Source organism: Canis aureus, chromosome 11, assembly GCF_053574225.1.
Source record: "Canis aureus isolate CA01 chromosome 11, VMU_Caureus_v.1.0, whole genome shotgun sequence".
Classification (NCBI taxonomy): domain Eukaryota; kingdom Metazoa; phylum Chordata; class Mammalia; order Carnivora; family Canidae; genus Canis; species Canis aureus.
In genome coordinates, this window is record NC_135621.1 from 65938032 (window position 1) to 65959084 (window position 21053).

At 37.0% G+C, this 21053-nt stretch overlaps 1 protein-coding gene across 12 annotated transcripts in view; it reads right to left on the reverse strand.

Moving 5' to 3' along the window:
• WDPCP (WD repeat containing planar cell polarity effector) overlaps positions 1–21053 on the reverse strand; it is a 426161-nt gene that overhangs the window by 127103 nt on the left and 278005 nt on the right. For 11 of the 12 annotated variants that reach the window (XM_077915604.1, XM_077915602.1, XM_077915603.1 and 8 more), the window contains one exon: positions 17720–17822. In XM_077915604.1, the coding sequence (XP_077771730.1) occupies positions 17720–17822 (103 nt within the window). Of the gene's footprint in view, positions 1–16980; positions 17028–17719; positions 17823–21053 lie in introns of those variants that run through there. The other variant, XM_077915610.1, reaches the window with a different exon arrangement.

Here is a 21053-nt window from a genome sequence, read left to right on the forward strand (position 1 = left end):
AACTAAGATACAAAAAAGTGACTTCTAAAATGTCAAAGTTTGTAGCATATAACTGCATGAATCTATTTGTCCATCCGCATTTTGGGATTATTGATAAAAGATCTTTTTGTTGTACTCCACACTGGCCAAATGAGCACATAATCTGTTTATTCTTAACTTTATGGTTTCATTAGTTATTCTTGATATTACATACTAATCCTCAAGTAAAATTCTTCATTATTTACTTACAGAAAATTTAATTGGCAATAATTCTGTCCTGGATCAGCACAATTTACTATTCTGAAAATAAGTAAAACAGAAAAGAATGTTTTGAAACATTGACTCCTTTCTGAAAAGGAGAAAAAGGAAGGTCAAAACCCAAATAGTATAATATTTGAAACTTTCTCCACAGGAAAAGATTATTAACATCTTTTGCTAAGTGTCAATTTATGACTAGGTGAGTTTTGAAAAGATGACCTCTTGTTTTATGATATATTTAACATATTTTAGAATTCTGAATACTATTTAACTATTTAGATGATGGAGAAGTCTGACCTGAAAATAAATATCTAATTTAGAGAAAATCTATACTTAAGGTAATTAAGGACTGGTGTTATTAATATGTCACATTTTGTCACTGACAGTGGTAGGTTGCCACAAAGAAAGCAACAAAGGTTGTATACACATGCATTCTAAGGAATTCTGCTGAAAACTATAAATCTCTTAAGTTATACAAGTAATAGTCTTGTATAGATCTCTGCAGCTAAAGCAAAGCAGCTAGTCTTTGATGTGCTTATAAGTACAAAGGGTTTAGGATTATGTCTTTAGGCAAAGACGCCTAGAGGTAGGAAGGTATAGATCAAACCTGACATCATGACACAGTAAAGAGAAGGCTGGTGAAATGGAGCCACAAGTAGGTTGGCATGAATGAGTCTCCTAAGTCAAACAAGTAATAGAATGTGGCCTCTCAAGCAGTGTAGCTAAATAGTTAAATCCAATTTTAAATTGTAGAATTTAAAAAAAAACTTTTGTAGATTTAGAAGCTTTTTGTATAAATAATGAGGTATTTTAAGTATAAGAGCAAAGTTTAACCTTTATCTATGTATCATATACTGCATATTACTTTTATACAATTTTTACAATGGTAGGTACTGTGATTTTATAGAAAGTCAAAAAGACAGTTAAGAAGAACATAATAAAAATCAGGCTTCTGAATGATTTTTAATGATATGCAAACACCATCACAACAAACCACTGGGTAACAAAAAGGAAGATGAATGATTTGAATTTTTGTTAAATATGTGCTTAGTTAATAAAAGGAAGCAGAGTAGTATCAGTTTTCTCTGGGTGACATGAGTATTCTTTATTTTTATACTATATTTTTAATATTAAGTTCTTTAAAGCTCCCCATTAAGCCCAAATAAGCTTTTATATCAGAAATTTAAAATATTTTAAAGTGGGTTGGCAAATTATAAAGCCTACAGCCTTTTGATATAGGAGATGTGAAAGATCATGTAGAATAAGTATATTTGTAAGGATAATGCATTTGGAAAAATTTACTTATATGCAAAGATACAGGCAGGCACAGTAAGTGCAGTTGCAAACTATATTTGAATAGGATTTTAAAAATATTTCTGTTTCTGTGAATATGTGGATTATATAAAGGAAGACAGTTCCCCATTTTGCTATTTTCTTCTGCTAAATATTATTCTGCAAATCTCATTGTAACACATAAACTGCAGTTCTCCCTTCAAGGGGCTTATTATTTTTATAGTTAAAGGTGTTTCACTGGCTGTATGATTACCTCACTGAAGTTGTTTCCCAGACTTTCTTACACACCTAGGTGTGAAGCCTTAGAAGGAAACACAGGGAAAAGCTCTTTGAGATGGTTCTTGGCAATTTTTTTAAAATGATACCAAAAGTGTAAGCAACAAAGGCAGAAATAGGGGCACCTGGGTGGCTCGGTGTGCATCTGCCTTTTTGGCTCAGGGCGTGGTCCTGGGGTCCTGGGATCGAGTCCTGCATCAGGCTCCCACTAGGGAGCCTGCTTCTTTCTCTGCCTATGTGTCTGTCTCTCTCTCTCTCTCTCTCTCACGAATGAATAAATCTTAAAAAAAAAAGTCGAAAATAAATAAATGGAATAAATAAGTGGAACTACATCAAACTAAAGAACTTATGCACAGCAAAAGAAACACTCCAAAATGATTTGTGAACCATATAACTGATAAGGAGTTAATATCCAAAATATACAAAGAATTCACAATTGAGTAACAACAAAAAATCTGATCTGAATAAACTTTCAGGAGACAGACATACAGAAGGCCAACAAGGTCATGAAAATGTGCTCAACATCACTAATCATCAGGGAAATGCAAATCAAAACCACAATGAATAGTACCACATACTGTTTGAATGGCTATCATCAAAAAGAGAATAGCCAGGGGCACCTGGGTGGCTCATTTGGTTAAGTGTCTGCCTTCAGCTCAGGTTATGATCCCAGAGTCCTGGGATCAAGCCCTGTGTTGGGCTCCCTCCTCAGCATGGAGTCTGCTTCTCCCTCTGCCCCTAAACCTGTCTATTCCTGCTCTCTCTTGTTCTCTCTCTCAAATACATAAAATCTTTTTTTTTTTTAAGATTTCATTTATTCATGAGAGAGAGAGAGAGAGAGAGACGCGGAGACACAGGCAGAGGGAGAAGCAGGCTCCACTCAGGGAGCCCAATGTGGGACTTTATCCCGGGACTCCATGGTCACGCCCTGGGCTGAAGGCAGGCGCTAAACCACTGAGCCACCCAGGGATCCCCTCAACTACATAAAATCTTATTAAAAAAAGAAAAAAGAGAATAGCCAATAAGTGTTGATGATGAGTTAGAGAAAAGGGACCTGTGGTGGTGAGAATGTAAATTGGTGCAAGTACTATGGAAAACAGTATGGAGGTTTCTCAAAAAATTGAAAATAGAACTACAGTATAATCCAGCAATCTTACTTTTTAGTATGTATACAAAGGAAATTAAAAATATCTGTACTCTCATGTTTATTACAGTATTATTCACAATAACCAAGATAGGCAAACAACCTAAGTCTTCATCAGTAGATGAGTGGATAAGGAAGATGCAATATATATGTGTGTATATATATATATATGTACATGCAAGTTGATATATATGTATAAGTTGAGCCACGAGAAGAAGGAAATCCTGCCATTCGCAACCACATGGATGGACCTTGAGAGCATTATGTTAAGTGAGATAAGTCTGCAGACAGACAAGGACAAATACCGTACTGCTTACGTGTAGAATCTTTAACTCGCAGGATTAGTACAGCAGTGGTTGCCAGGAGGTGAGTGTGGGAGAATTTAATTAAGGAGATGTTGATCAAAGGGTACAAGTTTCCACTTATAATATGTTCTGGGGAATCTAATGCACAGCATTGGGAGTATAGTTAGCAGTACTATATTTTATTTTAAAATGTTTTTTAAACATTAAAATGTATTTTAAAATGTTAAAAGAGAAAATGTTAAAAGAGAAGAAATAGTAATAAGGTGATGATAGAGGTGTTAGCTAATACTACTATGGTGGTAATCCTACTGCACTTTATCTGTATCAGAAACATGTTCTACACCTTAAACAGCACAAGATAAGGTCACAGGAGTAAATATAAGAAATACAAGACAACTATGAGGAATAATCAGATATCACTGACAAACATCAAAGAACTTTCAAATGGAGAGATACCATATTCATGCTGCAATATTCAATATTGTAAAAATGTCAGTATTAGGTTAGTGCAGTTTCACTTAAAATACCTGGTAAAGTTGAGGTTCAAGGAAGATGGTGGAGTAGGAGGATCTTGAGCTCACCTCATCCCACGAACACTGAGATAACAGCTACATTAAGCACCTACCTATGAGAACAGTCCGCAGAACAGACCTTTCCACAGTCAATAGAGAGGAAGCTGCATTGAAAGGGTAGGAGGGGAATAGTAGACACAGTTGGGGACTGAACACTAAAAGTGGGGAGAAGGGAGAGGATCAGACCCAATGTCAGGCATCCAGGCACTGGGAAGACAAGTCTCCATAACATCTAACTTTAAAAACCAGTCAGGCTTAACTTTGGGAGCTTTTAAAATGAGTGCACTGTAAATCTGGGTGCTTTAAAAATCAGTGGGCTTGGGATCCCTGGGTGGCGCAGCGGTTTGGCACCTGCCTTTGGCCCAGGGCGCGATCCTGGAGACCCGGGATCGAATCCCACGTCAGGCTCCCGGTGCATGGAGCCTGCTTCTCCCTCTGCCTGTGTCTCTGCCTCTCTCTCTCTCTCTGTGTGACTATCATAAATAAATTAAAAAAAAAATCAGTGGGCTTAACTCTGGGAAGGCTGAAGGATGGCAGTAAACTCAGTCCCCACCCTTAAAGAATGAACATAATAACCTGGCCAGAGACACAACAGCCATTTGAAAAGTGAGCATACAAAAAGATTTACTTACTAATCTCAGAACATGCAGTGAAAGGGAAGGACTCTTTAGGATATTTGTACAGGAGCAGAAGTGCTGACAGGTGTCCTTTCTCTTCCTCTCCCCCAGACTAGCTGGACACTTGTGGGAACCGGTGGTAACCCTCTCCAGCCACCCTGCCAGCACCGGCATGCCCACCTGTGTTCCACCTGGACCTGCCTACCTCACCCGCATCCCTCCAGAGTGGCTCCTGCTCTCTCACATCTTGCAAGGAGCTCCGGCGGGGCCAGCACCTGCCCTGGCAAGCGTGTAAGACAAGCCCACACCCCAGTGTGCCAGCAGATCCAACAACCAAGCCCTTTTGGCTACGTGGTATAAAGCCTAGCTGCTTGGTGCACCTGCAACTGTGGCAGAGAGGCTAACTGCAGATATTTAGTCTGACTGCTCACCCTGCCCTCCACTAAAAGCCTCTCGGTTGGCCATGCAGACAGCCAGTTCTGCCGTTCAGTGTAGCTGCAGCTGTGCAGTGGCTGATTACAGACAGCTAGCTTGGCTGCTGACCCTACTCACCTCCGAGCCCACGGTGGCCTCAGACATCCCTCTCGACAGCACAGAGACCAAACCCGTCTGGTGCACCCACAGCAGGCAAAGTGGGTCACAGCAGCAGGCTGGTCTGAAGGCAAACATGGTTCAGTGACAACAGCAGGGTGCATGTGGCTACAGAGCAGACACCCCTGGAGTGCCTGGTTCTGGTGACCAGTGGGGATTGCACTATGGAGCACCACAGGACCTCCCCTACACAAGGCCACTACTTTCAAGACCAGGAAACATATCTGATTTTCTAATACACAGAAACAAACCCAGAGAGTTAGACTTACAAAAAACGTTAAAAGGAATTCTTTGGGTGGAAATAAAAGGCCATAACTAGAAATAAGAAAACTGTAAAGGAAAAAAATTCATGGGTAAAAGTAAACACATAGTAGAGGTAATAGAAGATCTATTATAAAACCAGGATGGAGGTTAAAACACAAAAGCAGTAAGTAAAATAAAATATATCTACAAAAACCAATCAAGGGATACATACAAATAATATAAAATATGAAAAAAAATGACATCATAAACATAAAACATGCAGGGAGGAATAAAAATTTAGTGCTTTTAGAATGTGTTTGGACTTACACAAACATCAACTTAATATAGACTGCTGTGTACATAATGTTAAATATGAACCTAATGGTAACCATATATCAAAAACCTCTAATACAAAAAAAAATCTCTAATACACAAAAAACAAAGCTTAGCATAACACTACACAAAGCCATGAAATCACAAAAGAAGGAACAGAGAACTACAAGAATAACCAGAAAACAAGTAATAAAATGGCAGTAAGTATGTTCCTATTAGCAATTACTCTAAATTAAATGGACTAAACACTCCAAAAGACATAGGGTGACTGAATGGATTAAAAAAAAAAAAACAAGACTCACCTATGTGCTGCCTACAAGAGACTCACTTCAGACCTAATGACACATACAGAAAGTGAAGGGAGAGAAAACATACCATGCAGATGGAAACAGAAACAAAAAACCTGTAGCAATACTTATATCAGAAAAGTCAGACTTTTAAAAAACTTCAGCATGAAACAAGGATTATTTCATAATGATAAAGAGAACAACCCAACAAGAGGATAGAAGTTGTATATATCTATGCACCCAACATTGGAATATATAGATACATAAAGGAAATATAAACAGACATAATGAAAAATATTGACAGTAATATGGTAAGGAACTTTAATACCCCACTTATATCAAAGGATAGATCATTCAGATAGAAAATCAACAAGGAAACACTGACTTTGAATGACACATTAGACCAGGTAGACTTAGATACATACGGAACATTTCATCCAAAAATAATAGAATATACATACTTTTCAAGTGCACACAGAACATTTTCAAGGATAGATCACAAGGTAGGCCACAAGTCTAAATAAATATAAGATTGACAACATGCTACAAAACAGTCATCAAAAAAATCAAAGAAGAAATTTTAAAAAATGAAAACACATCAGTTCAAAATCTTTGGGATTCAGCAAAAGCTGTTCTAAAGAGGGAACTTAATAGTGATACAGGCCTACCACAAGAAACAAAAATTTCAGAAAACCTAACTTTATATGTAAAAGAGCTAGAAAAAGAACAAAATCTAAAGCTAGTAGAAAGAAGGAAATAATAAAGATGAGAGCAGAAGTAAATGAAATAGTCTGTAAAACAATAGAAAACATCAATTAAGCCAGGAACAGATTTGTTGAAAGGATCAACAAAATTGATAAACCCTTAGCCAGATTCATCAAGTAAAAGAGGACTCAAAATCAGAAATGGAGAAAATGTAACTGACGCCACAGAAATATAAAGGATTGTAAGAGGATATTATGAAAAATTACATGCCAACAAATTGTGGACAAACTAGAAGAAATGGGTAAATTTGTAGAAATACATAATCTTCCCCAATCCACTTAGGAACAAACAAAATTTGAACAGACTGATTATTAGTGATGGAATTAAATCAATAATGACAAAACTCCCAACAAACCAATGTCCAGAACCAGACAGCTTCACAGAGAATTCTACCAATTATTTAAGAAGAATTAATGCCTATTCTTAAACTTTTCCAAAACATAGAAGAGGAAGGAAAACTTCCAAATTTATCCTACAGGACAAGCATTACCATGATACCAAAACTAAACAAAAATACTACAAAGAAAAAGAAAAAGAACATTTCAAACCAATACTCTGTTGTATATAGACGTAAAAATCTATAACAAATATAACAAGATGAATTTAAAAACTTTAAGAGAATCATTTGCCATGATCAAGTGGCATTTATCCCAGGGATGCAAGAGTGGTTCAATATTCATAAACCAACCAATGTGATAAACTTCATTAATAGGATAAAAAAACATACGATAATCTTATCTCAAAAGATGGGAAAAAGTGTTTGACACAATGCAACATCCACTCATGATAAAAGCTTTTAACAAAGTGTGTACAGAAGGACTATACCGCCACATAATAAAGCCCGTATGTGAAAAAGCCGCAGCTATCTCAAACTCAACAGTGAAATTACTTCTAGGATCAGAAACAAGACAAGCGTATCCATTCCCACTTCTTTTATTCAACATAGTACTGGAATTCATAGCCGCAGCAATCAGACAAGAAAAGGAAGCAAAAGGCATGCAAATTGGTAAGGAAGAAGTAAAATTCTATTTATAGCTGACATTATATAGAAAACCATAAAAACTCCACCAAAAATTTATTAGAAAAAATGAATTTAGGAAAGTGCCTGGTTATGAAATCAATATACAAAAATATGTTGCATTTCTATACACCAACAAAGAGCTATCAGAAAAATTAAGAAGACAATCCCATTTACAATTTCAGCAAAAAATAAAATATGGACAAATAAACTTAACTAAGGAGGTTAAAAGACTTGTACTCTGAAAATTTTAAAACGTTGATGAAAGAAATTGACAGTGACATAAATAAATGGAAAAATACCATGCTCATGGATTGGAAGAATCAATATTGTTAAAATGTCCATAATATCCAAAGCAATCTACAGATTCAGTCAAATTCTAATCAAATGACCAATATTTCTCTTAGAACTAGAACAAATAATCCTGAAATCTGTATAGAACCACAAAAGACCTCAAAGTAGCCAAAGTAATCTTCAGAAAGGAGAATAAAGCTGGAGGTATCACAATCCCAGATTTCAAATTATTCTAAGGCTATAGTAATCAAAACAGTATGGTACTTATACAAAACCAGACACGTAGATCCATGGCAATAGAGAGCCCAGAAATAAATGCTCACTCCTGTGGTTAACTAATCTTTGACAATGGAGGCAAGAATATATAATGAGGAAAACACCATCTCTTCAATAAATGGTGCTAGGAAGATAGACCAGTTTATCACACCATAAACAAAAAATTAGCTCAAAATGGCTGAAAGACCTAAATATGAGACTTGAAACCATAAAACTTCCCAAGGAAAATATAGTCATGTCTTTGACATCAGCCTTAGCAATATTTTTCTGGAATTTTTTCTCCCCAAGCAAGGGAAACAAAAGCAAAAATAAACAATGGGGATTATATCAAATTAAAAAGCTTTTGCATAGTGTAGGAAACCAACAACAGAACATAAAGAGAACCTAGTGAATGGGAGAAGTTGTTTGGAAATGATGTCTGATAAGGGGTTAACATCCAAAATATATAAAGAGGTCAGCCCTGGTGGCCCAGTGGTTTAGCGCCGTCTTCAGCCTGGGGTGTGATCCTACAGACCTGGGATCGAGTCCCACGTCAGGCTCCCTGCATGGAGCCTGCTTCTCCCTCTGCCTGTGTCTCTGCCTCTCTCTCTCTCTCCCTGTGTCTGTCATGAATAAATAAATAAAATCTTTAAAAAAAAACCAAAATATATAAAGAATTTATATGACTCACCCATTCCCCAAAACCCCAAATAGTCTGATTAAAAAATGGGTAGAGAACCTGAATAGACATTTTTCCAAAGAAGACATATAGCCAAGAGACACATAAAAAGATGCCCACCATCACTAATAATCAGAGGAATGGAAATCAGAATCACAATGAGATATCATTTCAAAGCAATCAGAATGGCTAGTATCAAAAAGACAAAAGCATTAGTGAGGATGTGGATAAAAGAGAATAGTCATGTACAGTTGGTAAGATGTAAATTGGTGTCGCCACTATGAGAAACAGTAAGGAGGTTCATCAAAAAATTAAAAATGGAAATATCATAGAACCCAATAATTACATACCTGAATATTTTTCTGAAGAAAGTGAAAACACTAATTCAAAAAGACGTAAATGTCATTTTTGCAGAATATTTACAATAGCTAAGATATGGAAGCAATGCAAGTGGTCATCAGTAGATGAATGGATAAATACAATGTGATTTGTGTGTGTGTGTTTGTATACATGTTTGTATCACACACCACACACAAAGGAATATTACTGAACCATAATAAAAAAGGGAAATCTTGCCATTTGAGACAACATAAATGGACCTAGAGGGCATCATGCTAAGTGAAGTAAGTCAGACAGAGAAAGACAAATACCACATAACTTCATTTATATGTGGAATTAAAAAACAAAACAACTGAACAAACAAAAGAAACTGACTCATAAATACAAGAAATTGGTAGCTGCCACAGGGAGGTGGGTAGGGATAACCAAAATAAGTGAGGGCAGCCTGGTGGCACAGCAGTTTAGTGCCGCCTGCAGCCCAGGGTGTGATCCTGGAGACGCGGGATCGAGTCCCACTGCGGGCTCCCTGCATGGAGCCTGCTTCCCCCAAAGGCAGGCGCTAAACCGCTGAGCCACCCAGGGATCCCCTCTCATGAATAAATAAAATCTTAAAAAAAAATAAGTGAAAGAGATTAAGAACCATAAGCTTCCATTTGTAAAATAAGTAAATCACAAGCATGAAAAATATACAGGAAGTACAGTGAATAATACTGTAATAAGTTTGCATGGTGACACAGTAACTACCATAATCATGCTTATTTAATAATGTATATAATTGTTGAATAAATATGTTGTACACCTTCAACTAATATTATGTATCAATTGTATTTCAACAAATAAGTAAAGACTTTAAGCCAGAATTCCTTAAAACAGTGAGATACCGGGTCCAAGATGGCGATGGAGGGAGACCCTGAACTCCCCCTCCTTTGCAGACACACCAAATCTATACCTGTTTACACAGCAGTTCCTCCTAAAGAACCGTGCACTGGTAGAACGGTTTCCTCACAACAAAAGAGTAACCACACAGACAATGTCAAGATAGAGACATAATGATGAAAGGACCACCCTTTCCTGATGCTGCAAACAGCAGTGAGGAGGGATAGTACTGAGGACCATAAGCAGGTTTGTCAGTCGCGTGGGATGGAACAAAAGCTGTAGTTTAAAAGAGTAACTAGAATACAAGTGAATAAGACCTAGAACCCTCCCAAATAATGGGAGCTGCTGGAATTCTTTCCAGGTTAAAGGGGGCAGGTGAGTGCCAGCTTACGTTCTCTTCAACCTTGATGGCACAGAGTGGACCAGGGTCTGGACATTACAGCCAGTCTGCAGTCTCAGTGAGTTTTAGATCCCTTGCTCCCTGCAGTCCCAGACACCCTGAGGCATAGAAAAAAAGCTGTTGTTTAAAAGTGACTAAAATATAAAGGAACTAGCCCTAAAACCCTACCAAATAGTGGAGGAGCTGCTGGAACTCTGGGTCAGAGAGGCTGGTGAGCGCCAAGGTTTACATAAACCCTCCACCTTGATAGTGTGGATAGGATTGGGTCCATGTATCCTAGATGGCCTACCACTTCTGTGAGCCCTGTGCCCCTAGCTCACACCATCCCTCGCCATTCCAAGGTGGCCCCGGTGCAGTACATGCTGCAGCTCTACGATGTCACCAGGGTGGCATAGGCACGGTGCACCCTAGAACACCCTGGCTCAGAGTTCTTCAGGATCTCCTGGCTCATACTTGCTTTGGAACCAATTACCCTGCCAAAGGCCCCCCAGCACAGAGCAACCTAGGACACCATAGCTTGCATCTGCTTCAGCAATTCTGCAGGGACACCCTCTGTGTGGGAAATCTTGGGACTGTCCCAGCCTATGCCCACTTAAGATATGGCCATTCCACTAGGGCAGCCCCAGCAGGGAATGTCCTATGACTCCTCGCTCATGCCAGCCACACTGCCACCCAGTGGCAGGGTAAAATCATACACAAGACCACTCCTTCACATTTCAGAGAAGCAGCTGTCCTGCATAATTCATAGGAACAGTCACAGGAAGTAGGCCTAAAATCAGGAATCAGAGAAATACTCCCCAAGTGAAAGAACAAAACCAAAATAAAAGAAACAGATAAGCAATATACCTGATAAATAATTGAAAGTAATGATCATAAAGATATAAAAATTATATATCAACCAATTGGACAACCTAGAAGAAATGGATACATTCCTAGAAAACTACAGTCTTCCAAAACTGGATCAAGAAGAAATAGAAAATCTGAACAGACCAATTAGTAGTAACAGGACTGAATCTCTAATCAAAAAACTCTTATGGGATTGAGCCTCACATTGGGTTCTATGTTCATTGTGGAGTCTGTCTCTCTCCCTCTATTCCTACCCCCCATTTGTGCTCTCTCAGTCTCTCTCTGAAATACAAAAATAAATAGAAATCTTTAAAAAACAGTACCCATTTTCCTTAAAGTATTCCAAACAACAGAAGAGAAAGGAAAACTTCCACATATATTCTACAAGACTGGCATACCTCAATACCAAAGCCAAAGACACTAAAAAAAAAAGAGAAAACTATAGGCCAGTAACCCTCATGAACAAAGATACATAAACCCTTCACAAAATATCAGCAAACAACATTCAATGACATTAAAAGGATCATTCATTACAAGTAAGTGGGCTTTATTCCGGGAAGGCAAAGATGGTTCAATATTTGCAAACCATCCAATGTGCCAAACCACATTAATAAAATGAAGGATAAAAATCACAAGATCATTTCAATAGATGTTAAAAAAAAAAAGAGCATTTGACAAGATTCAACATCTATCTCTGACAAAAGCTCTCAATAAAGTAGCTTTACAGGGAATATGACACCACATAATATAAGCCATATATGAGAAATCCACAGCTAATATCATTTTTAATGGTAAAATGCTGAGAGCTTTTCCTCTAAGAGCTCAAGTAAGACCAGGATGTCCATTCTCACCACTTTCACTGAACTGTGGAAGTCACAACCACAGCACTCAGACACGATAAAGAAATCAGAGGCATTCATGTTAATAAGGAATAAGTTAAAATGTCACCATTTGCAGATGATATGATACGATACATAGAAAACTCTAAAAACTCCCTCAAAAGCCTACTAGGAATGATAAATAAATTCAGTAAAGTTTCAGTACACAAAATTAATACACAGAAATGAGTTGAGTTTCTATACACTAATAATGAAGTGGCAGAGAAATTAAAAAAAAAAAACCATTCCATTCACAATATCACTTAAAAAAATACCTAAGAAGAAACTTAATCAAGGAGGTAAAAGACTTGTACTCTGAAAACTATAAAACGCTGATGAAAGGAATTGTAGACACAGAAAAATGGAGATATTCTATGATTATGGATTGGAAAAACCAGTATTGTTAAAATGTCCATAATACCCAAAGTAATCTGCAGTTTCATTGCAATCCCTTATTTATACCAATAGCTTTTCCCCCCACAGAACTAGAATAATCAAAAATTGGTATGGAACAACAAAAGATCCTGAATAGGCAAAGCAATTGTGAGATATATTACAATCCCAGATTTCAAGATACACAATAAAGCTGTAGTAATCAAAAACAGTATGGTACTGACACAGAAACAGACACATAGATCCATGACATAGATCAGACAATCCAGAAATAAACCCACACTTACAAGGTGAATTAATCTTCAGAATTTACAATGGAGAAAAGACAGTCTCTTCAACAAATGGTGCTAGGAAAACTGGACAGCTATATGCAACACAAACTGGACTACTTTCTTATACCATACAAAAAAAAAAAAAAGCTCAAATTGGATTAAAGACTTAAATGTTAAACCTAAAACCATAAAACCTTAGAAGAAAACGTAATAATTTATTTGACAGCAGACTTAGCAGTATCTTCTAGGCCTGTCTCCTCAGGCAAGGAAACAAAAGCAAAAATAAACCATTGAGACCACACCAAAATTAAAAGCTATTGCTTTTTCCTTTAAGAAAAGTGAAACAAGTCATCCACAAAACAAAAAGCAACCTTCTGAATGGGATTAGATATTTGCAGTGATCCATCTGATAAGCAGTTAATATTCAAAATATGTTAAGAATGTGTACAAAAAAAAATGTGTACAACCCACCACCAAAAAACTCACCAATCTAGTTAAAAAAATGGAAAGAGTACCTACCTGAAGACATTTTCCCCAAAAAGACAAACATATGGTCAATAGGTACATGAAACAGAGCTCAACATTTGCAGAATTATGCAAAATCAAAACCACAATGAGATACCACTTTATACCTGTCAGAAAGGCTCTATTCAAAATGACAAGATATAAGTGTTGTCGAGGATGTGGAGCTAAAGGTACTTTTATCTATTGTAAATTGGTAGAGCCACTGTGGAAAGCCATGTGGATGTTTCTCAGAAAATTAAAAAAAATAGAAAAAAAACCAAAAACCATATAATCCAGTAATTCCACTACTGGGTATTTACCCAAAGAAAATGAAAACACTAATCTGAAAATATATATGTACCCCTATATATGGCAGCATTATTTATAATAGCCAAGATAGGGAAATAACCCAAGAGTCTATCAATAGATTAATGGATAAAGAAAATGTAACACACACACACACACACACACACACACACTCCACCATAAAAAAGAGTAAGATCTTGCTATTTGAGGCAGCATGGATGGACCTAAGGATATTATGCTAATAATAATTAGCAGACATAGTCAGACATAGATAAATACACAGAAATGAGTCAGACATAGATAAATACACAGAATCTAAAAAAACAAACAAAAGCAGAAACAGACCTGTAATTATAGAGAAAAACTGAGGGCTGCCAGAGGGGACATGGGTGGGGGATGGGTAAATTAATGAAGGGGAAGTAGAAGATACAGGCTTCCAGTTACAGAATGAAGTCATGAGGTGAAAGGTACAGTATAGGGAATCTAGTCAGTGGTACTGGAATAGCAGATGGTGACAGAGGATAGCTACACTTGTGAACATGAAATAGGATATAAACTTGTGGTATAACTATGCTGTTCAGTTGAAACTAATGTAATATTGTGTGTCAACTATACTTCAATTAAAAAAAAAAACACTGAGATATTTGTGCAAGTACAAAGAGACCAATTAAATAAAAAGCCTAGGAACATATATTTATATATGTATGTGTGTGTGTCACATATGCCAAATATTAATGTTTAGCCACCACAATGGCTAAAATGCACGACAGACGGTATCATGCACCAGTGAGCATGGAGCAAGCTGTACTGTTATGGACTGCTGGTGAGAAGACAAATTGTTACAGCTCCTTAGGAAAACTGGAAATAGCTATTGTCAGGGAGCAGATTTTTCCACCTAAGCTATGCATCTTTGGGATGTGGAGAAAGGGGAACCCTCTTGCACTGGTGGGTTGGTGGGAATGCAAACTGGTGTAGCCACTCTAGAAAACAGGACGGAAATTTCTCAAAAAATTGAACACAGAACTACCAGCAATCACACTACTAGACATTTACCTGAAGAATAAAAAAAATACTTCTTCAAAGGGATACATGCACCCCGATACTTATAATGGCATTATCAACAGCCAAATTATGGAAGGAACCCAAATGTTCATCAACTGATGAATGGGTAAAGAAGAAGTGGTGTGTATGTATGTATGTATGTATACATGTGTACATATATACATGCATACAATGGAATATTACTCAGCCTTAAAAAAGAATGAAATCTAATATTAAATCACTGTATGTTAGCTGGAATTTAAATAAAAACTTTTTTAAAAAGAATATATAAATTTGATTCAAAAATGTCTCTTTGGCATATTGATTATTCTGAGCTGGTATGTTTAAAGAAACTGTAGATATTAGAAGATCTCTGAAACCTAAGTTTCCATGTATAAGGGAAACCTCCATTTATAAGGGTGTCTCCCTTGGTATCAGGAAGAAGGGGATTACCCTTAAATGTCTAGAAACTGTTACCAGTGGAAAAGGCATGAATTTAAATCTGCATGACAACTTCAGTCTTGTTTACTATGCTTTTTATGGTACCCTCCATAACTAATCCTCTACCTGCAAATCTTCTTTTGTCTTTAGATGGAGATGGTATTTAAGCTGGTGGCTTCAGCTGTTTTGGTGAGATATTCAGTTTTCCTGGGTTAAACCTTGTTTCATTTTCCATTAATCAGTCTTTTTTTTTTTTCTTGGATCTTTTAAAAAATTTGAATACAATTAGCCAACATATCGTTAGTTTCTCTATTAATCAGTCTTATATAAATTTTTTAGTTCAGGTGGAAAAACCTTAAAGGACAGAGGAAAATTTTTTCTTTTCCCACACTACTGAAGTTGAACATATGGATATATCCTTTGTCCCAGCAAATCCACTTTAAGCACATACCCAGCAGATCCACGTTTTACATCATAAAGTTGAGTGAAAGGAGCCAAATACCAAAGAATAATATATATTCCACTTATTTAAAATTTGAAAGAATGGTAAAACTAATTTATAGTGTTATAAGTAAAGATAGTTGGGCCAGGATGTAGTACCTTAAGGTAGATATGAGAGAGATTGTGTGGTCCTGGTAATGTATGTTACTTGGTCTGGGTAATGGTTATGAGAATGTATTTACTTTGTGAAAATCTGTTGAGTCACATTTATGATTTATGTGCTCTTCTGTATGTATGTTATACCAGAATAAAAAATTTAAAAAAATTTCAAATTGTTCAGATTATTATCATTTAACTTTTCCTTTGGCAACTCTTGCTTTTAGTTATATTGATGGCTTGCATCAAAGAACACTCTTGAAAGCCAAAAACTTAATTATTTTCTGCTTTCAGAAAAGTATGAGAAAGCAGATTTGGACTAAATTGAAGGAATTTGAGAGAAAATTAGCTTTCCCCAGAATAATGTGGGCTGTATGGAAGAACCAGACATGGCATCTGGGTGGCTCAGTCTGTTAAGCGTCTGCCTTCAGCTCAGGTCATGATTTCAGGGTCCTACAATCAAGTTCTTCATTGGGCTCCCTGCTTAGCAGGGAGTCTGCTTCTCCATCTACCCTTGTCCCCTGCTTGTGATCTCTCACTTTCTCATGCTCTTTCTCTCAAAGAAATAAAATCTTTAATTTTTTTTAATAACTAGACAGAAACTACAATGAACAAATTAGAGATTCTTTCCTAATTCCTTTTCTAATTTTGAGTGGGAGTTACCCCAGTTTCCAAAATAAAAGTGGAGTAGAACATTCATCTGAATGTTCACCTCTTGATAGGTACTATTGTTACTGAATGGTATCTTTGTCAAGGGAGAGTAATCAAGGTCAAAGGGTAAAGCCTGAAAGAAAGGCTGAAAAGTGGGGAGGATCGGGGTTTCAATGAAGAAAGATATTTGCTAGAAATGAAGTAGGGCTCAAAAAGGGTCCTTGGCTAGGAAGTATCAGCTGGCTACAGTAATCTAATCAAACCACTCACAGCACATGGAAAGCATTCTGGTGAAAAGTGGAGTTTTTCTTCATTTTCGGGAAATTTTGTGATAATTTTTCACAATCCTTTTTACCCTTAGTAACTTTAAATAGCGTTAAGATGCAAAACCCCCATCATTAGAAGCTGACAATTGCTCCTTTTGGTGCAAACAGCATTATAAAAATAAAGAGGATCAATCATTGGGGAGACTTGTTATAATAATTTGAAGTAAACTTACAAGGTATAAATCTTCTTTGTTTATTAGGAGTTCCACAGAGAAATGAATTCTTTTACAATTCTGAAGATCCTTTGCCTAATCCAGGAATAGTAAAAGCCAGAAAGAATGGGAATTGGGATGTCCAGAGATCAGTAATACCAGATTTAGTCACATCAGACAAACTTAAGTTTAGGAAATGGAAGCTCATGTTGATATTACAGTAGTTTAAAAACTACATTTTTAAATATAAAATTTTGAATGAACCTGTAGATTAAATTTAGGTTTCTGATTGGTCTTCTTTGGAAGACTATGCTGTAAAATGACTAGTAGCTTCTAAATGAGAACAAATTACCCATAAAACCTAAAATCCCATGTGAAATACTTTTTTTTTCCATGTGAAATACTTTGATATATGACAGAATTCTTTTGAGATATGACATGTTTATGTGTATAAGTAATTATAAAAGTTCCTGTGTTGGCTAATATTAATAAGAGCACTTATGATAATAAACTCTTCCTCAAAAATCTTATGAAAAGAACGGTGTCCTTTTAACTTTTTCCTAAATGGTGATTAATCAGTGGTTATTAATTTTTATATCACCAAAATTCCCACTTATATATGCATATTGTATTATTTACCAACCGTAATTCTTTTTTAAAAGTCACTTTCTTTACAAAGAAAGTAATTCAAATTAACCAGCCATGTCCTACAAACATAAATATAAATGATACTGAGTAAGTATTGATTGAAACAAAAAGTAGTTAAAGAAAACAGCATTAATTCTTACCAACTCCAGAGGTTATTGATTCCGCATCAATATCACAAGCTCTTTTTCTTGCCACTTCAGCTAGTGCCAATTCACCCTTATCTAGTGCAAAGTAATGGATGTCCTTTGGAAATAAAGCAAAATAAAAGATTAATCCAAATGAATCTTGGTCATAGTTACAAAGATTTTGAACAAAAGAGCTTACTGTTCAGATTACAAATCAGACATGACTGAGGAGTATTTTTTTTGTTTTAATTCTCTTAGTTTTCTTTACCAATATAAGAAAATTTTCTTGAATAGTAGATTATGACTATACGCAATAGCATTATTTAAATAAGTTATTTTAATTCCTAAGGGAAAAATGCAAGTTTTTAAACTAAATGTCTGACATAGTTTTGTCAGGGAAAAAAAACTCTATTGCTATGTTCTTTGGTGAGATTTTAATATCTGAGAGGACTTCAAAATTCAATTGTATATTATATTATGATAAACATTTTATAAGAAATACTACTGTACAAATTTGACATTTGTGTGTCTGACATATGCTACTTTGTTAACATTATTAATATTACTGTGATCTTGAACTCATACAGTCAAAAGATAATCAGTGCTAACTACATGTCAGGCACTGTTCAGGAATGTAGAGATCAGTTGTGATTCCATGTCTCAAGAAGCTGTGAGCCCAGATGAGGAGACAGACCATTGTGAACAATGGTTAATTATATAATGTATGATAGGTTTTATAACAGATACTTGCACAAATATTTGCTGTGCAGGTAAAGAGAAGGAACTGATCCTTGATCTGAATCTTGAAGGACAAATAAAAGTTATGCTAGGAGGGAAAATAGAGAAAAAGTAACATAATTGGTATCTGGTGCATATATGTATAGATTTAAAAAACACAGCTCTGTTAGGTAATGGCATATCTTTAAATACAGAGGAGTCTTGGATGTGTGGGAGAAAGCAATATAAAATAATACTAAAGTAGGAATAGCCACTAAAAAGGATTTTGAACTATTTTTGGTGTGAAAAAGATTGCTGGAATATTGTTAATAAAAATGGAAAAAGAAGGGGAACTTGGGTTGCTCAGGTATTTAAGTGTCTGACTCTTAATTTCAGCACAAGTCATCTCAGGATCATGAGATCGAGCCCCACATTAAGGTCCCTGCTCAGTGGGGAGTCTGCTTGAGATTCTCTTTCCTTATCCTTCTTTCTCTAGAATACATCTTTTTAAAAAATGGAAAAAGAATACAGCCAGTTTACCATGAAGAAATATAAATGCCCTATTCTCATGAAAGATAATTCACTTTGTTAATATTCAAATAAATGCAAATTGAAAAAGACATAATTTCAAATTGTTTGTTTTTAAAAATTCAGAATATTTATTGGTTGCAGAGACTTCCAGGGAAGATGGCAGAGTAGGAGGTTCATAAGCTTAACTCATCCCATGGATTCAACTAGGTAACACCTACATCAGTGTAAATAACCCAGAAAATGACCCAAAGACTGACAGATCAAACTCTCTACAGGTAAATACAGAGAAGAAGCCACATCAAAGAGGGAAGGAAAGGTGGAGATGCTGTCAGGAGCCAAATGGACCCACAGAACTCTCCCCTGGAGGGATACTGCAGATGTGGAGAGGAGAGAGCAACAGACCCCATATCAGGCATACCAGGCATCCTAGGCACGGGAGACACATGGGGAAGACAAATCCTCATAACACTTGGCTTTGAAAACCAGAAGGGCCTAACTTCACAAGTTCTTAAAAATCAGTGGGATGTAACACCTGGAACTTTAAAAATCAGTGGCCTCAGTTCTGGAAGAGCTGGGAGGACAACAGGAAACAGACTTTCTGCCCTTAATCTTTTTTACTATAAACAGTCCCACTGAGTTATGACATATAAGCAGCAGTTTGAAAAATGCCTGGGGAATAAGGGGAATAAGATTTATTTACTAATCTCAGAGCATGTGCTGGAGGGGCAGGGATCTTTGGGAGGCTTCTCCAAGAACAAAATAGCTTCTGGGCAACATTTCACTCCCTTGCCCTCCAGCCTAAATACATGGATACCTGCAGGAACCAGCACAGCACCAACATGTTTCACTTAGCTTACTAACAGTGCACCCTGCCCTGTTGCGCTTCTGCCAATCTGCATCCCTAACCCCACCAGTCTTGGCAAGTTTTCCCAGGTGGCTGCAGGTTTTCTCCCTCAGCAGACTAGTGAAGACCATGCTGGCACCACATGCCTCACCCCTACATTCTACTGTAGACTTTCCCCCTCTAGTATGTCCGTGGCAGGAGCTCATCCAAAGCGGTGCCACAAGACTGGCAGTGTGCAAGGAGCCCTGACAAGGGTGAGCACCACTCCAAAGTGACTCCTACCCAAGGTAGAAGGTAAGATAACCCCCTACTCCAGCCCACCTGTGGCACCAGCAGTGGGCTGAAGGGAGACATCAACTCTAGCTATAGGCCCCACCCACCAGCAAAAGCTCAAGGGCCAACACAGGGGCCAACTTTGCAGTTTTGTGCTACTGCATCTCTGGTAAATGCCTGGTTTGACTCAACTTAGGCCCACCATGGCCCCAGAATGGCCCATTTTCAAAACAGTGACCAAATTCTGCACACAAAAGGCAAAGAGAGCCATTGTAGATGACAAAGCTAAAGGCAAATGCAGCTCAGCCATACAGAACTGCACAAGCAACCCATATAGGAGACATACCTGAAGCGCTGAGTTCTGTGAACTTGGAACATTGCACTGCAAGGCACTCTTCTTCATAGGCCACTACTTTTCTTTTTTCTTTTAAGATTTATTTATTTATTTGAAAGAGAGCACATAGGGTGCAGAGGGGCAGAAAGAGAGGGAGAAAGAGATTCCCAAACAGACTCCCTGCTGAGCACAAAGCCCCACTCAATCTCACAACCCTGAGATCACAACCTGAGCTGAAACCAAGAGTAGATGCTTAACCAAATGAGCCACCCAGGCTCCCCTAAGGCCACTACTTTTAAGAGCAAGAGATATGGCAGACTTCCCTAAAATAAAAAAGGACACAGAGTTACACAAAATGAGGAGACAGAGGACTATGTCCCAAATGAAAGAACAAGACAAAAATCACAGCTAGACAGCTAAATGAAATGGAGATAAGTAATATACCTGATAGAGAATTTTAAGTAATGGCCATAAAGATACTAGACTTGAGGAAAAAGTAGAGGAACTCAGTGATACCCTCAAGAAAGGGACAGAAAACATAAAAAAGAGCTAATCAGAGATGACAAAAAATACACTAGATGCAATAAATAGCAGACTAGAGGAAGTGGAAGAACAAATCAGGGACTTGCAGGAGAGAGTAATGGAAAACA